This window comes from Oncorhynchus mykiss, chromosome 10 (genome assembly GCF_057628025.1).
Source record: "Oncorhynchus mykiss isolate SJ-2025 chromosome 10, ASM5762802v1, whole genome shotgun sequence".
Taxonomy (NCBI): Eukaryota; Metazoa; Chordata; class Actinopteri; order Salmoniformes; family Salmonidae; genus Oncorhynchus; species Oncorhynchus mykiss.
The window spans coordinates 80,772,364-80,791,421 of NC_143031.1; the positions used below are offsets into that span (position 1 = coordinate 80,772,364).

Genomic DNA, 19,058 nt, shown 5'->3' on the forward strand with positions numbered 1-19,058 from the left:
TATCATTTAGGACCTTGAGCGTGGCTGAGGTGCACCCATGACCAGCTCTGAAACCAGATTGCATAGCAGAGAAGGTATGGTGAGATTCGAAATGGTCGGTAATCTGTTTGTTGACTTGGCTTTAGAAGACCTTAGAAAGGCATGGTAGGATAGATATAGGTCTGTAGCAGTTTGGGTCAAGAGTGTCACCCCCTTTGAAGAGGGGGATGACCGCAGCTGCTTTCCAATCTTTGGGAATCTCAGACGACACGGAAGAGAGGTTGAACAGGCTAGTAATAGGGGTGGCAACAATTTTGGCAGATAATTTTAGAAAGAAAGGGTCCAGATTGTCTAGCCCGGCTGATTTGTAGGGGTCCAGATTTTGCAGCTCATTCAGAACATCAGCTGAGCAGATTTGGGAGAAGGAGAAATGGGGAAGGCTTGGGCGAGTTGCTGTGGGGGGTGCAGTGCTGTTGACCGGGGTAGGAGTAGCCAGGTGGAAAGCATGGCCAGCCGTAGAAAAATGCTTATTGAAATTCTCAATTATGGTGGATTTATCAGTGGTGACAGTGTTTCCTATCTTCAGTGCAGTGGGAAGCTGGGAGGAGGTGTTCTTATTCTCCATGGACTTTACAGTGTCCCAGAACTTTTTTGAGTTAGTGTTTCAGGAAGCAAATTTCTGCTTGAAAAAGCTAGCCTTGGCTTTTCTAACTGCCTGTGTATAATGGTTTCTAGCTTCCCTGAACAGCTGCATATCACGGGGGCTGTTCGATGCTAATGCAGAACGCCATAGGATGTTTTTGTGTTGGTTAAGGGCAGTCAGGTCTGGGGAGAACCAAGGGCTATATCTGTTCCTGGTTCTAAATTTCTTGAATGGGGCATGTTTATTTAAGATGGTTAGAAAGGCATTTAAAAAAAATATCCAGGCATCCTCTACTGACGGGATGAGATCAATATCCTTCCAGGATACCCCGGCCAGGTCGATTAGAAAGGCCTGCTCGCTGAAGTGCTTCAGGGAGCGTTTTACAGTGATGAGTGGAGGTCGTTTGACCGCTGACCCATTACGGATGCAGGCAATGAGGCAGTGATCGCTGAGATCTTGGTTGAAGACAGCAGAGGTGTATTTAGAGGGCAGGTTGGTTAGGATGATATCTATGAGGGTGCCCGTGTTTAAGGCTTTGGGGAGGTACCTGGTAGGTTCATTGATAATTTGTGTGAGGTTGAGGGAATCAAGTTTAGATTGTAGGATGGCTGGGGTGTTAAGCATGTTCCAGTTTAGGTCGCCTAGCAGCACAAGCTCTGAAGAAAGATGGGGGGCAATCAGTTCACATATGGTGTCCAGAGCACAGCTGGGGGCAGAGGGTGGTCTATAGCAGGCGGCAACGGTGAGAGACTTGTTTTTAGAGAGGTGGATTTTTAAAAGTAGAAGTTCAAATTGTTTGGGTACAGACCTGGATAGTAGGACAGAACTCTTGTCTGAAAATGTTGTAGTTCGGAATTAAAATGTCTGAATTTTTGGTGGTCTTCCTAAACCAGGATTCAGACATTCAGATAATGACATCACAATACCCCATAATGACATCACTATACCCCATAATGACATCACAATACCCCATAATGACATCGCAATACCCCATAATGACATCACTATACCCAATAATGACTTCACTATACCCCATAATGACATCACAATACCCCATAATGACATCACTATACCCCATAATGACATCACAATACCCCATAATGACATCACAATACCCCATAATGACATCACTATACCCCATAATGACATCTGACCACCGTAACTGATAAAAAAACGGAGAAAATAATTGACAATTTACAGACTCAGTGAGTATTGCTATTGCTATTGAGAGAGGTAGGCAGAGAGAAGACAGGCTATGTGTCCACTGCCCACAAAATGAGTTGGATACTGAGCTGTACTTCCTAACCTCCTGACAAATGTACAACGATATAAGAGACACATATTTCCCTCAGATTACAAATACCCCAAAATAATTTGAAAACAAATATAATATCTGTTAGGTAAAATACCACAGTGTGCAATCATGTCAGCAGAATGTGTGACCTGTTGTGATGAGAACAGGGGAACCAGTGGAGAACAAACACAACAGTAAATAAAACCTAGGACTAGATTTATCACTTTAGTTCATTTCCCTTGAAATTTGTACTTCTACTTGTTGTACACACAGCTCACACTCTCCTACACACACCAGCTAACTGAGAGGGCCCTAGAGGAGTGTTGGATTTATTATGGATAAATTAATAAACAATATCCCCATTTTAAATAGAATTGTAACTAAGTAAACTTATACTCTGTTTTATAAGTGATTAACAATATGAGTTCATAAGAAGGGATTGTGTGACACAGACAAGGTGTAATAAAAAGTTAATGAACACCATTCCAACTAGGAATAAAACGAATGGGTTGTGGACTGTGAAAACAGATAAGGTCGTTCGCCTATGGTTGACCCTACAGAAACTTAGCTCTGGGGTTTTTAGATAAGGCAGTGAGTGCATTCCTAGGTTTTCTGTTAATTACAACTGTCAGTTCAGTGGTGATTGATAATGTTGAGGGGTCAAAAGTTACCTGGGAGTGTGTTAGTAAGTTAGAATGAACTTTTCACCTTACTTTGTCCCGGTCGAGAGGAGGGGATTCTGTTAAAGCAATGAAATGACGTCATGATCTGTATATAAACTGTTGTTTGTGGTTAAGTGGCAGCGCGCTCCGAGAATAAATTATATTACCTATTATTGAAAGACTGGTCTGCGTCTATTTTATGCAAACAAGAAATGTTAGAAATTCTCATAAAATAGATTAAGGGCTTTCAATTGATGAAAGCACATTGGCATAATTAAATTACAGTAACAAGGAGCCAGCTGGCTGAGAGGGCCCTAGTGGAGCCGCCTGGCTGAGAGGGCCCTAGTGGAGCCGCCTGGCTGAGAGGGCCCTAGTGGAGCCGCCTGGCTGAGAGGGCCCTAGTGGAGCCGCTTGGCTGAGAAGGCCCTAGTGGAGCCGCCTGGCTGAGAAGGCCCTAGTGGAGCCGCCTGGCTGAGAAGGCCCTAGTGGAGCCGCCATGAGAGGGCCCTAGTGGAGACGCCTGGCTGGGAAGGCCCTAGTGGAGCCGGCTGGCTGAGAGGGCCCTAGTGTAGCCCTTCCTTGACACTTTCTCTCTCCTCCACAAATATCCCCTCCACTACTCTCTCCTCTGCTCTCCCCACTACTCCTCTCTCTACCCTGTCGCTCTGCTCATCTTGATCTCTCTCTCCTGCGCATGGTCTCTCTCTCTTCTTGACATATAATGTTGGACCTGTTGATCTTGACTCAGCTCATAGACCTCTAGCATCTACATCCCTCCCTTCTCCTACTCTAACATAACACCAATATAATATATAATACATAATATATACTCTCATTCATTTACATAGAGACAGATACAATCAATCATCGACACACTGAATATACAACAGTCAGATACATGACACCATCACAACTTAACTGACATTAGTGCCTGTCCCCAGATGGACAGTTAGGCTACAGTAAAGTACATTTACTGGTGATCACATCATTGTCCTGCTTTGAGACACATTTTTACTGTCTGCTTCCAGTTGCATGTTATTTTACTAACCCTGCAAATGGTAAGATATCTTACAATATTAAATCACATCTCAGTAACTGTCACACGTGTATATCAGTATAACAGCATCTTACCTGTGAACCAGAACAGGGTCATCAGTACCACTGCAGGTATCATATCTGTCTCGAACTGGGGCTCTACTGAGCGAAACAAGTCTACTGTCATGAAGAGAGGACTGAATAGTAAGAAATACTGCTAGGCTTTCTGACTTCTATATCATTACTTCCTTACTTATATGATGTGACAAACCTTTAAGCAGATAAGATCAGTTAAACATACCCACCTACAGGAAACACTGACATTAGAAAAATTCCACAGGAAACTGCTGACAGAGCAGCAAAGTTACACATAGTGTGTCCTATAATATCACCTCTAACTTTCTACTGCTTGAGTTCACCTCTTATAGAATATTGGCTTAATGTTCCAGCACCTAAATATAAACAGTACCAGCACCCAAAATGAGTACTGATGAGGTCTCATGTTAGAGCAGGAGAAGGGGGGATGTGGTGTAGAAGCTAGAGGTCTGTTACCCAAGTCAACTCAACAGGCCTGATGCTGTATGTCAGGGTCAGGCTGGGCTGGGCCAAGAGAGGAAAAGGTTACTGGTTATGATGACATCACTGGTGAGAAGTCAGTGATGAAAATATATTCAGCTGATTTAAATGTCAGTCTCTCTCACCCTCCTCCCCTGTCTCCTTCTACCAACTCAGTCTGTCAATAAGTCCTATCTCTCTCATCTCTCTCTCCCTCCTCCCCTGTCTCCTTCTACCAACCCAGTCTGTCAATAAGTCATATCTCTCTCTCATCTCTCTCTCCCTCCTCCCCTGTCTGCTTCTACCAACTCAGTCTGTCAATAAGTCATATCTTTCTCTCTCTCTCTCTCCCTCCTCCCCTGTCTGCTTCTACCAACTCAGTCTGTCAATAAGTCATATCTCTCTCTCATCTCTCTCTCCCTCCTCCCCTGTCTCCTTCTACCAACCCAGTCTGTCAATAAGTCATATCTCTCTCTCATCTCTCTCTCTCTCCTCCCCTGTCTCATTCTACCAACTCGGTCTTATCTCTATCTCTCATCTCTCTCATCTCTCTCTCCTCCCCTGTCTCCTTCTACCAACTCAGTCTGTCAATAAGTCATATCTCTCTCTCATCTCTCTCTCCTCCCCTGTCTCCTTCTACCAACCCAGTCTGTCAATAAGTCCTATCTCTCTCTCCTCCCCTGTCTCCTTCTACCAACCCAGTCTCTTTCTCTCTCCTCCTGTCTCCTTCTACCAACCCAGTCTGTCAGTAAGAACTAAACTCAGCAAAAAAAGAAACGTCCTCTCACTGTCAACTGCCTTTATTTTCAGCAAACTTAACATGCGTAAATATTTGTATGAACATAACAAGATTCAACAACTGAGACATAAACTGAACAAGTTCCACAGACATGTGACTAACAGAAATATAATATGTGTCCCTGAACAAAGGGGGGGTCAAAATCAAAAGGAACAGGCAGTATCAGGTGTGGCCACCAGCTGCATTAAGTACTGCAGTGCATTTCCTCATGGACTGCATCAGATTTACCAGTTATTGCTGTGGGATGTTACCCCACTCTTCCACAAAGGCACCTGCAAGTTCCCAGACATTTCTGGGGGGAATGGCCCTAGAATGCTAGAATGGGGAGGAGGACAATAAACAACAGAACGTATGGTGCTAGAATGGAGAGGAGTTCAGAAAATAACAGAATGTATGGTGCTAGAATGGAGAGGTCAATAAACAATATATTTAGATTCTCTTCACAACTAGACAGTTACAGTACATTTGACCTTAAAGTAAAATCCTAATTGTATATGTACTTGCCTATATAGACACACTTCCCATGGTTTGACAGTAAAAAACTTGCTACAAAGACTATTTTCCTGACTGTCTCTACTGATGGCCTCTAACAGCAGAATAAAATAAGTGGGATATTTAAACAGCACTGAAACAGAGTAGGTTGCTAGTTGACGATGTGTTGTAAATTGTTTCAATGCTGCCGTCTACAGATCTTCTAATGTATTGTAATACCACATGTACCAATACAGTAGAATAGACAGGGACACTGTGTGATGATACAATGACCCTCCATCCAATGTTCTGCTGCTGTTGTGCAACATTGTGACGCCACTGACATGTTTACAGGTTGCCATGCCGACGAAAGAGAAGGTGTTTTCATTCTGTAACAAGGCCTTCACTTCAGTCTGGATGGCTGGTTGACTGCAGACAGGTTACACAGTATCAGTGGAGGTGTTAGGCTGTTTCTGCTCTCCTCCCAACTACTAATGGAATTGTCCTGCCAATGCAACGTATGAAAATGTATCCAGTCACTACTGTAAGTCTCTCTGGATAAGAGCGTCTGCTAAATGACTCACATGTTCAATGTGTAACTGACAGTTAGACTTACAGGTTATGTCGTTGTCTTTTGTTTGAATTGTTTACGTGTCCGCTGTGTGGGGGAAATGATAATACAAGCGGAACTACGTAGCTAATTGTAATTGTTGTAACGGGGATCCTTATTGTAGCAACACACTTTTGGAGGGAAGGCAATCCTGCGCTGCGTTTGCTAAGTTTTCATGTCATCGGGTGTAGTTCATAAAGGTTGAAGAGTGTATGTTATGATGAAGTGTGAATTCATGCCAGGAATAATAAGTGTGAAGTTTGATTTCCTCCCTTCTGTAATAAGCAGCCGTATTTTTTCAAGAGGTATTTTCTCCTTTATTCATGTGTTTAATCTGAACCCGTTATAACGCCGGTTAAACTGTTATGTATGTAATCACTTCAGAGTTATACCAAGCTAATAAGTCACTCGTACGATAAGGTTGTAAGAGTGTGCTTAACTGTATTTTTCATTTACTTTATAGTTCTCACGGAAGGTGATAATTCTGACTAAAACTACAGAATAAAGCCGCCAGTTAAAATCAAGGAACGGTTGTGCTCGTGGTTACTGAAGGGAGCTACACAATGTAATGTTCAGGTTGACAATATCAATGGAATAGACCAAAGCAGAGCCATGTATTTAGATATGAACAGATATCTCGATTGAGGATAATGTCAGTATTTAGCTACGTTATTAGCTGTTTTGCTCACCAAAGGTGGAACAAAGTGAAACTGTTGATGTCAAAGCCTCAGTTCCGGGAGAGTAGTGGGTGAAACCATTCACCTCAGGAAAAGGGGTGATATAAATAACGTTTCCTTTCATTATGTGTTACTGAATTCATTAAAATATTTGCTGCCATTGTAGTAATGTTGGTAATACGAGAGGTCTTCGGACTTACCATGTTTGTATTATTTTCTTTGAAAGAACAACTAGTGTGTTTTGAGTGCTTCTCCCCTATTTGGGAAGTTGGTCTGCCCGCTCCTCAGTCTGACAGATATTCTGAGAGCAGGTTCGAGTCCTCTTCCTCTGTACATAAAAACTGTTTCAAACTGTATAACACAATAGTGGTTTTGGAAAACTGGTTCATATATCCTAAAGTCAATAGCGAATGTGGCTCTGTAGATATGTATTTAGCCGTTCATGAATTGAAGACCTATTTCAGCCAGTTAACCAAGTTGTTGCTGTCTTAGCTAGCCGTGTTAATGACGAGCTAACGAGCACCGTTGGTCTCTGCACTACAATGTCACGCTAGTTATTACCAGCAGGTGATTTACTAGCAGGTGACTTGTTGAAATATTAAGTGAATGTTTATTTTCTTACTACATTAAAAGGTTTATATAAAAGGGTTGTACTTGTGCTCTGTATTTATGGATTAATATCACTTCACATTGAGGGTTTGTATCACTAACGTTACTGTTGTTCCTATCTAACAGATATATTGTGTCCTACCTAACCATGTGTCACTACTGTTGTTCCTATCTAACAGATATCTTGTGTCCTACCTAACCATGTATCACTACTGTTGTTCCTATCTAACAGATATCTTGTGTCCTACCTAACCATGTATCACTACTGTTGTTCCTATCTAACAGATATCTTGTGTCCTACCTAACCATGTATCACTACTGTTGTTCCTATCTAACAGATATCTTGTGTCCTACCTAACCATGTATCACTACTGTTGCTATTATATTACTGAACAGTACAGCTTGGGTTGGTCTACTATTATCCTACTGAACAGTACAGCTTGGGTTTGTCTACTATTATCCTACTGAACAGTACCACTTGGGTTGGTCTACTATTATCCTACTGAACAGTGCAGCTTGGGTTGGTCTACTATTATCCTACTGACCAGTACAGCTTGGGTTGGTCTACTATTATCCTACTGAACAGTACAGCTTGGGTTGGTCTACTATTATCCTACTGAACAGTACAGCTTGGGTTGGTCTACTATTATCCTACTGAACAGTACATCTTGGGTTGGTCTATTATTCCGACTGAACAGTACAGCTTGGGTTTGTCTACTATTATCCTACTGAACAGTACCACTTGGGTTGGTCTACTATTATCCTACTGAACAGTACAGCTTGGGTTGGTCTACTATTATCCTACTGAACAGTACAGCTTGGGTTGGTCTACTATTATCCTACTGAACAGTACAGCTTGGGTTGGTCTACTATTATCCTACTGAACAGTACAGCTTGGGTTGGTCTACTATCATCCTACTAAACAGTACAGCTTGGGTTGGTCTACTATTATCCTACTGAACAGTACAGCTTGGGTTGGTCTACTATTATCCTACTGAACAGTACAGCTTGGGTTGGTCTACTATTATCCTACTGAACAGTACCACTTGGGTTGGTCTACTATTATCCTACTGAACAGTACAGCTTGGGTTGGTCTACTATTATCCTACTGAACAGTACCACTTGGGTTGGCCTGTAACAAGTAATTAAAGAGCAGCAGTAAAATAACAACAGCAGGACTATATACAGGTCAGTACCTGGCTCTCCAGAGAAGACAGGCTATGTGCCCACTACCCACAAAATGAGGTGGAAACTGAGATGCACTTCCTAACCTCCTGCCAAATGTATGACCAGTTAATTCATACTGTATGTTGTAGTCTGTCCAAGAGGGGAATCACACAGACTGATCTCAGTTAATTCATACTGTATGTTGTAGTCTGTCCAAGAGGGGAATCACACAGACTGATCTCAGTTAATTCATACTGTATGTTGTAGTCTGTCCAAGAGGGGAATCATACAAGACTGATCTCAGTTAATTCATACTGTATGTTGTAGTCTGTCCAAGAGGGGAATCACACAGACTGATCTCAGTTAATTCATACTGTATGTTCTAGTCTGTCTAATAATTAAATCACACAAGACTGACAGCCTGTAATTTTATTAAAAACATTCAGTTGATTACATGGCAGTTTAGAGAGCAACATCAAAACAATAATCTACTTCATAATCAATAATCTATATCATAACATTTATAATCAATAACATTATCTCTATACTACTAACAACATAACACTAATCTACATCATAATCAATATGATAGCGTTTATAATCAATAACATCATGAGAGGTAAACAACAACAAACCCCTTTATTAAAAAATGTTTAAAAATACAAAGAATGAACAGATGATTATAATAATATATGGACTAATAATGGAAACACTTCAAGATAAAGAATCTAAGAGACACTAAATAAGATAAAGAATCTAAGAGACACTAAATAAGATAAAGAATCTAAGAGACACTAAATAAGATAAAGAATCTAAGAGACACTAAATAAGATAAAGAATCTAAGAGACACTAAATAAGATAAATAATCTAAGAGACACTAAATAAGATAAATAATCTAAGACACTAAATAAGATAAAGAATCTAAGAGACACTAAATAAGATAAATAATCTAAGAGACACTAAATAAGATAAAGAATCTAAGAGACACTAAATAAGATAAATAATCTAAGAGACACTAAATAAGACAAAAAAATAAAGATAAGAAGCAATACTGGAACATGAAACAGACGTAATTGAGCTGCTCTCTTAAAATAATTAAAAAACGATTGTTACCAAAATCCCATGTTACCGAATTCCCATGTTACCCAAACAACATGTTCCCCCAAACCCCATGTTCCCCAAAACCCCATGTTACCCAAACCCCATGTTACCCAAAATCCAATTTTCCCACACCACATGTTACCCCAAACCCCATGTTACCCCAAACCCCATGTTACCCAAACCTCATGTTTTTTCAAAACCCCATGTTACCAAACCCCATGTTACCCCAAACGCCATGTTACCCAAACCTCATGTTATCCAAAACCCCATGTTACCAAAACCTCATGTTTTTTCAAAACCCCATGTTACCAAAACCCCATGTTACCAAAACCCCATGTTACTCGAAACCCCATATTACCCAAAACCCCATGTTACCCAAAACCCCATGTTACCCATAACCCCATGTTACCCCAAAACCCCATGTTACCCAAACCTCATGTTTTTTCAAAACCCCATGTTACCAAAACCCCATGTTACCAAAACCCCATGTTACTCAAAACCCATGTTACCCAAAACCCCATGTTACCCAAAACCCCATGTTACCCATAACCCCATGTTACCCCAAAACCCCATGTTACCAAAACCCCATGTTACCCAAACCTCATGTTATCCAAAACCCCATGTTACCCAAATTCCCATGTTACCCCCATGTTACCAAAACACCATGTTACTAAAACCCCATGTTACCCCCATGTTCCCAAAACCCCATGTTACTAAAACCCATGTTACCCCCATGTTACCAAAACACCATGTTACTAAACCCCATGTTACCAAAACCCCATGTTACCAAAACCCCATGTTACCCAAAACACCATGTTACCCAATCCCCATGTTACCCAAAACACCATGTTACCCAAAACACCATGATACCCAAACCCCATGTTACCCAGAACCCCATGTTACTAAAACCCCATGTTACCAAAACCCCATGTTACCAAAACACCATGTTACCCAAAACACCATGTTACCCAAATCCCCATGTTACCCAAAACCCCATGTTACCCAAAACACCATGTTACCCAAATTCCCATGTTACCCAAAACACCATGTTACCCAATCCCCATGTTACCCAAAACACCATGTTACCCAATCCCCATGTTACCCAAAACACCATGTTACCCAAAACACCATGATACCCAAACCCCATGTTACCCAGAACCCCATGTTACTAAAAACCCATGTTACCCCAAACCCCATGTTGCCCAAAACCCCATGTTACCAAAACCCCATGTTACCCAAAACCCATGTTACCCAAAACCCATGTTACCCAAAACCCCATGTTCCCAAAACCCCTTGTTAACCAAAACCCCATGTTACCCAAACCCCATGTTTCTCTGGTGGTAAAAACCAAACTAAATGAATAATGGTGGTTGCAGTCACTCCTTTTAGATTTCTTTCAAGGTTCTAGAAAGATAAACTAATTCTGAACTTGTTATTAAAATTAGAACCACTTCAGGTTTGTCACCACATTTTAAACACCAGTCCACTGCTGACCATCGATTTAAAACACAAAACTGACCTAAGATCAGCATGTAGGGTCAGCTTCATTCTACTCCTACTCCGTCCCCTGGGCTGCTCTCTCCTCTCCCGGTCCAGCTTCAGCTCTGGAGCTCAGAGAGACCATCTCCATGGCATTGACATAAAGATCCATGCTGCTCACCCTGTTCACTCTCTTCTGCCTCCTGGTGGGCTAGGGAGACACAGCACCAACAGTCAGACATTTACTCACTAGTATCTCCATTCTCTCTCTCTCCCCCTCTCCCTCTCCCTCTAGTTTAAATGACTTGTAACGTCTGAGTAAATGTCTTTACCTTGTAGTACAGGTAGGAGGTGGTGATGGCTGTCAGTAGGATCAGCAGCACTACAACGTGTCTGATGATGAAGGCTGGCAGAGGAGAGGCTGCAAACAGAAACACCTTTGATGAGGGGACTGATCATCATCACATAGATCTGTGGGAAATCTGTCAATGACAAAGTTATAAGTCTGGTTCATGTTCACTTACCTGTGATGGTGAGGGAGAGGAGCTCACTCTCAGAGGAGAAGTTATGAGAGAAAACATAATTGTCATAAACACAGCTGTAGTTCCCTTGGTGGGAGTCATCTGCAGCAGGGAAGAGGAATGCAGCAGAGTGATTGACAGCTGGCTGGGTCTGGGTTCTGTTGGAGCCGGTGAACGTGAGGAGGAAGGAGCCTCCTGGGTACTGTGGCTGAGTGGAGCAGGTTATGGTGAAGTTGTAGCCCCTGAACATCTCGGGCCCCTGGTGGCCCCTGAAGACCCCTCCCATTGAGTCAGTCAGGAAGATATCAGGCTGGACCAGGAGATCTGTAACAATAAAAGAGAACAAGAAAAACCTCTTCAACTAGTTTCCTATAGATATGACAATAACATCAGCATGTAACAGTGCCAGCCACCCTCCCTCACAGGGCAACATGAGTAGTGGGCCTACAGTCACTGAGACAACACATGTTGATATCAGGCTTAAGCAGGACATCTGGAACAAGAGGAGAGAAAAAGAAAACGTAGCTCCTCAACTACTTTCCTCATTTAGATATGACAATAACATGACATGTGACAGTGGTAGTGAGTAGAGACATTCACTGAGGTAAAACTCAAATACAAAGCATTCTGGGATATTTAAGTTGTATTTGATTCCTACTTGACTGAGTGATCTATTTAGTAAAGCAGACTGACAAGTTAAACAGTCATCATGAGAGGTGCAGAGGAAGTTGTATGAATGAAGGAAATCAGTTGAATATAATTATAATATGTTGTTATTACCTGAGCAGATCACTGTGAGTTCAGGAAGGTGATCATAACTTCTCCAACACTCCCTCAGTGAAGACTCAGGCCCATAACATGTAACTCCAAACCCTCTAGTGGTGTTTCCAGGTAGTACTGAAACAGTGGAGCCACAACCCATCTGTCTACACACTACTGCAGACAAAAACATCCTGGTCCTGTCAGCAGTTCCCACAGTCCTCCACTCTCCCTGGTTGAACAGCTCCACTACACCAGCACAGCGACTGTCTCCTCCCACCAGCCTCACATCATCAGGCTCTGAGAAAAGAAAAGAGAGAGACAGTAATCTTACTATTTTCTCACTAAAACAAACCTATATTGTCTCTCATATTCTTCACTCCAGGTGAAAAACAATGTTGACTGAGTGACAAACTGTTTCTTACCTGAGCAGGTGAGTCCAACAGCATTACCAGGTAGGCAGGTGTTGTTCTCTCTGTCTGAGGTGTCACAGTCCAGGAGAAGGGACTCATTGCCTTTACACTGGAACTCTTTATCCCAGGTCTGACCCTCACCTTCTCCATAGAGCCCCCCTGTAGAGCTGCAGGAGCCCCACAGCCAAGCTCCCCACAGACTACCTCTGCATCCTGCAGGTCAAAGTCAGCTTCACACACTGAGGCCCAGGACTGATTCGACTTCACCTCCACTCTCCCAGAGCAGAGACCAGCTCCATCCACAAGTCGCACAGACTCTGGAGAAAAAGAGTTGGTTGAACATTCAATCAGTTTTGTTGATGACAATGTCAAGGACTAAACACAAATATGTTGGATAAAAGATTGTAGTTTGCTATGTTTGATACTGTAAGAGGTAGAAATGGGTTCTTAGTCACTCAGGATCGGGTTGGGAATAATGCAGGCAGGAGACAGGAATAAGTTCACTTCACTTAATAGAAAATAAACAGCTGGACATCCATCAGGCAGCTTCACTTCAGTACCATCTGATCTACAAGGTCTGATGCTGTATGTCAGGGTCAGGATGGGCCAAGAGTAGAAAAGGTTACTGGTTATGATGACATCACTGGTGAGAACTTAGTGATAAAAATATATTTGATCTTTCCCATCTCTCCCTCTTCCTCCTCCTCTCTTTGTTACAGTCGTTGTGAGTAGAGACGTTCACTGAGATAACTCAAATACAAAGCATTCTGGGATATTTAAGGTGTATTTGATTCCTACTTGACTGAGTGATCTATTTAGTAAAGCAGACTGACAAGTTAAACAGTCATCATGAGAGGTGCAGAGGAAGTTGTATGAATTAAGGAAATCAGTTGAATATAATTATAATATGTTGTTATTACCTGAGCAGATCACTGTGAGTCCAGGAAGGAGATATAATACATGGACAAAAGTATGTGGAACTTTATGTGCTTCTGAGGTTCGTTCTGTGAGTTTTTGTGGTCTACCACTTCGCAGCTGAGCCGTTGTTGCTCCCAGACGTGCCACGTTGAAAGTCACTGAGACCTTCAGTAAGAACATTTTACTGCCGATGTTTGTGTATGGAGATTGCATGGCTGTGTGCTCGATTTTATACACCTGTCAGCTACAGGTGTGGCTGAAATAGCCAAACCCACTAATGTCCACTTACTTTTGGTAATATAGTGTATCTTGTTATTACCTGAGCAGATCACTGAGAGTCCAGGAAGGAGATCATGCATTCTTCTACACTCCCTCAGTGAAGACTCAGACCCAGAACAGGAAACTCCAAACCCTCTAGTGGTGTTTCCAGGTAGTGCTGAAACAGTGGAGCCACAACCCATATGTCTACACACTACTACAGCTATAGACATCACGTCAGAGAAAGATCCCACAGTCCTCCACTCTCCCTGGTCGTACCACTCCACTCCACCAGCACAGCGACTGTCTCCTCCCACCAGCCTCACATCATCAGGCTCTGAGAAAAGAAAAGAGAGAGACAGTAATCTTACTATTTTCTCACTAAAACACACCTATATTGTCTCTCATATTCTTCACTCCAGGTGAGAAACAATGTTGATTGAGTGACAAACTGTTTCTTACCTGAGCAGGTGAGTCCAACAGCATTACCAGGTAGGCAGGTGTTGTGTTTTCTGTCTGAGGTGTCACAGTCCAGGAGAAGGGACTCTTTGCCTTTACACTGGAACTCTTTATCCCAGGTCTGACCCTCACCTTCTCCATAGAGCCCCCCCTGTAGAGCTGCAGGAGCCCCACAGCCAAGCTCCCCACAGACTACCTCTGCATCCTGCCGGTCAAAGTCAGCTTCACACACTGAGGCCCAGGACTGATTGGACTTCACCTCCACTCTCCCAGAGCAGAGACCAGCTCCATCCACAAGCCGCACAGACTCTGGAGAAAAAGAGTTGGTTGAACATTCAATCAGTTTTGTTGATGACACTGTCAAGGACTAAACACAAATATGTTGGATAAAAGACAGTAGTTTGCTATGTTTGATACTGTAAGAGGTAGAAATGGGTTCTTTGTCACTCAGGATCGGGTTGGGAATAATGCAGGCAGGAGACAGGAATAAGTTCACTTCACTTTCTAGAAAATAAACAGCTGGACATCCATCAGGCAGCTTCACTTCAGTACCATCTGAACTACAATGATCTGCCCATGAACATCTCCCATAAACCAATATGACAAACACAAATATAATGTTTAAATACATCTGACATCTCTCCCTCTATTTAAATGAAATAAAAACACATAAAATATGATAAATGGTAATATTGTATAATGTATAAATAAATCTCTCAATATGACCAGTCTCTTACCTGAACAGGTCACATGACGATAATATCCACCATCACAGACACCAGGTCCTCCTATGATGTTACACCATCTAATAGAAGACTCATCTCTCCTACATCTCCACATCGTGACTCCTCTTCTTCCATCTTCAATCAGAGGTCCTCTAGATTCAGATACAGGATTCCCACAGTCCAGCTCTCTACACACAATATTAGCATCTCTCATCATTCTCCACCACCTAAAACATAGACCCAACCACTCTCCTTCATAGAAGACTTCCACTATCCCAGAACAGGAAGTGGTCCCATTCACCAGTCTGACTGAGTCTTCAGCTGTAAACAGCAGAGAGGAAAACACAGTGGTGAGGACAGATGATGACAGTGATTCTGTTATTCTAACAGCAGTAATGCTTTGTGGTTGACAAGTATTAAATAGTTCCATAAAACACTACTTGTTATTGGGGTTTAGAATGGTTTGTATGGACACATTAATTTCTCCATGTAGGTAATAAAGTTGACTAATATTGAACTGCTATAATCACTGTAGATTTATACTCTACCTACCTGGTGGACTGACGCTTTGAGCCTGGAGATCTGAGGAGAAAGAGAGAGACAGAGGAGAAAGAGAGAGAAAGAGACAGAGAGATAGAGAGAAACAAATGAGAAAGGGAGGAGTCAGAGGAAGAGAGAGACAGAGGTTAAATGAACATCAACATGACCTTTCATGATGTGATGGGGAAGACAGGCTTATCGTTGGTATGGTGCAACAACACCCATGTGTACATACACTATATATACAAAAGTATGTGGACACCCCTTCAAATTCTGTCCCCATCTGGTCGTGCTGCTGCTCCAGTTTCAACTGTTCTGCCTGCGGCTATGGAACCCTGACCTGTTCACCGGACGTGCTTCCTGTCCCAGACCTGCTGTTTTCAACTCTCTAGAGACAGCAGGAGCGGTAGAGATACTCTGAGTGATCGGCTATGAAAAGACAACTGACATTTACTCCTGAGGTGTTGACCTGTTGCACCCTCGACAACCACTGTGATTATTATTATTTGACCCTGCTGGTCGTCTATGAACGTTTGAACATCTTGGGTTTTAGGTTTCTGTACAGCACTTTGTGACATCAGCTGATGTAAGAAGTAAATACATAAATAAATGTGATTTGATGACAGATTTGATAGTCTTCTGAGTGGATTAATTTAGTGGATTCTATTTCAGCCACACCCCTTCCTGACAGATATATAAATCAAGCACTCAGCCATGCAATCTCCATAGACAAACATTGGCAGAAGAATGGCCTTAATGAAGAGCTCAGTGACTTTCAACATGGCAACATCATAGGATGCCACCTTTCATTATCCCACAACTCCTCTCCTCTCCCCCGCTACTCTACTCTCCCTGTCCCCCTTTCACCCTCTCCTCCCCCTTTCCTCTTCTCTTCTCCCATACTTCTCCCCATGTCTTTTTCACATTTTGTTAGCCTTATTCTAATATTAATTTAAAAACTATCCTCAATACCGTATAACGACATCACTATTTATTTATTTTACTAGGCAAGTCAGTTAAGAACAAATTCTTATCTTCAATGACGGCCTAGGAACAGTGGGTTCCCCTGAACAGCCTGTTCAGGGGCAGAACGATAGAATGATAGATTTGTACCTTGTCAGCTCGGGGATTTGAACTTGCAACCTTCCAGTAACTAGTCCAACGCTCTAACCACTAGGCTACCCTGCCGCCAGATACCCCATAATAACATCACTATACCCCATAATGACATCACTATACCCCATAATGACTTCACAATACCCCATAATGACTTCACAGTACCCCATAATGACATCACAATACCCCATAATGACATCACTATACCCCATAATGACTTCACAATACCCCATAATGACATCACTATACCCGATAATGACTTCACAATACCCCATAATGACATCACAATACCCCATAATGACATCACAATACCCCATAATGACATCACTATACCCCATAATGACATCACAATACCCCATCATTTTTTATTTTATTTTATTTCACCTTTATTTAACCAGGTAGGCAAGTTGAGAACAAGTTCTCATTTACAATTGCGACCTGGCCAAGATAAAGCAAAGCAGTTCGACACATACAACGACACAGAGTTACACTGGGAGTAAAACAAACATACAGTCAATAATACAGTATAAACAAGTCTATATACGATGTGAGCAAATGAGGTGAGATAAGGGAGGTAAAGGCAAAAAGGCCATGGTGGCAAAGTAAATACAATATAGCAAGTAAAACACTGGAATGGTAGATTTGCAATGGGAGAATGTGCAAAGTAGAAATAAAAATAATGGGGTGCAAAGGAGCAAAATAAATAAATAAATTCAATACAGTAGGGAAAGAGGTAGTTGTTTGGGCTAAATTATAGGTGGACTATGTACAGGTGCAGTAATCTGTGAGCTGCTCTGACAGTTGGTGCTTAAAGCTAGTGAGGGAGATAAGTGTTTCCAGTTTCAGAGATTTTTGTAGTTCGTTCCAGTCATTGGCAGCAGAGAACTGGAAGGAGAGGCGGCCAAAGAAATAATTGGTTTTGGGGGTGACTAGAGAGATATACCTGCTGGAGCGTGTGCTACAGGTGGGAGATGCAATGGTGACCAGCGAGCTGAGATAAGGGGGGACTTTACCTAGCAGGGTCTTGTAGATGACATGGAGCCAGTGGGTTTGGCGACGAGTATGAAGCGAGGGCCAGCCAACGAGAGCGTACAGGTCGCAATGGTGGGTATTATATGGGGCTTTGGTGACAAAACGGATTGCACTGTGATAGACTGCATCCAATTTGTTGAGTAGGGTATTGGAGGCTATTTTGTAAATGACATCGCCAAAGTCGAGGATTGGTAGGATGGTCAGTTTTACAAGGGTATGTTTGGCAGCATGAGTGAAGGATGCTTTGTTGCGAAATAGGAAGCCAATTCTAGATTTAACTTTGGATTGGAGATGTTTGATATGGGTCTGGAAGGAGAGTTTACAGTCTAACCAGACACCTAAGTATTTGTAGTTGTCCACGTATTCTAAGTCAGAGCCGTCCAGAGTAGTAATGTTGGACAGGCGAGTAGGTACAGGTAGCGATCGGTTGAAGAGCATGCATTTAGTTTTACTTGTATTTAAGAGCAATTGGAGGCCACGGAAGGAGAGTTGTATGGCATTGAAGCTTGCCTGGAGGGTTGTTAACACAGTGTCCAAAGAAGGGCCAGAAGTATACAGAATGGTGTCGTCTGCGTAGAGGTGGATCAGAGACTCACCAGCAGCAAGAGCGACCTCATTGATGTATACAGAGAAGAGACTTGGTCCAAGAATTGAACCCTGTGGCACCCCCATAGAGACTGCCAGAGGTCCGGACAGCAGACCCTCCGATTTGACACACTGAACTCTATCAGAGAAGTAGTTGGTGAACCAGGCGAGGCAATCATTTGAGAAACCAAGGCTGTCGAGTCTGCCGATGAGGATGTGGTGATTGACAGAATCGAAAGCCTTGGCCAGATCAATGAATACGGCTGCACAGTAATGTTTCTTATCGATGGCGGTTAAGATATCATTTAGGACCTTGAGCGTGGCTGAGGTGCACCCATGACCAGCTCTGAAACCAGATTGCATAGCAGAGAAGGTATGGTGAGATTCGAAATGGTCGGTAATCTGTTTGTTGACTTGGCTTTCGAAGACCTTAGAAAGGCATGGTAGGATAGATATAGGTCTGTAGCAGTTTGGGTCAAGAGTGTCACCCCCTTTGAAGAGGGGGATGACCGCAGCTGCTTTCCAATCTTTGGGAATCTCAGACGACACGGAAGAGAGGTTGAACACGCTAGTAATAGGGCTGGCAACAATTTTGGCAGATAATTTTAGAAAGAAAGGGTCCAGATTGTCTAGCCCGGCTGATTTGTAGG

General features: G+C 42.5%; 1 protein-coding gene across 1 annotated transcript; it reads right to left on the reverse strand.

The window, feature by feature from the left end:
• Positions 1-11,003: 11,003 nt before the first annotated feature.
• LOC118966655 (CD5 antigen-like) lies at positions 11,004-15,452 on the reverse strand. Its single transcript, XM_090188079.1, has 6 exons — positions 15,148-15,452; positions 14,414-14,719; positions 12,384-12,662; positions 11,607-11,927; positions 11,415-11,503; positions 11,004-11,293 (listed from the first exon to the last, which is right to left on the reverse strand). The coding sequence occupies exons 1-6, from the start codon at positions 15,350-15,352 to the stop codon at positions 11,159-11,161; spliced, it is 1,335 nt and encodes a 444-aa protein (XP_090044205.1). The 5' UTR covers positions 15,353-15,452; the 3' UTR covers positions 11,004-11,158.
• Between the last annotated feature and the right edge of the window lie 3,606 nt (positions 15,453-19,058).

What these genes read in the sequence shown, in the direction of transcription:
- LOC118966655 (XM_090188079.1), bottom strand. Translation starts at nt 15,352, where the DNA reads ATGATGAGAGATGCTAATATTGTGTGTAGAGAGCTGGACTGTGGGAAT. An exon ending in TGTTGGACTCACCTGCTCAG is followed by an intron (nt 12,663 to 14,413) that starts GTAAGAAACAGT and finishes TTCTTTTCTCAG; the next exon opens with AGCCTGATGATGTGAGGCTG. An exon ending in CCTCCTACCTGTACTACAAG is followed by an intron (nt 11,294 to 11,414) that starts GTAAAGACATTT and finishes GTGTCTCCCTAG; the next exon opens with CCCACCAGGAGGCAGAAGAG.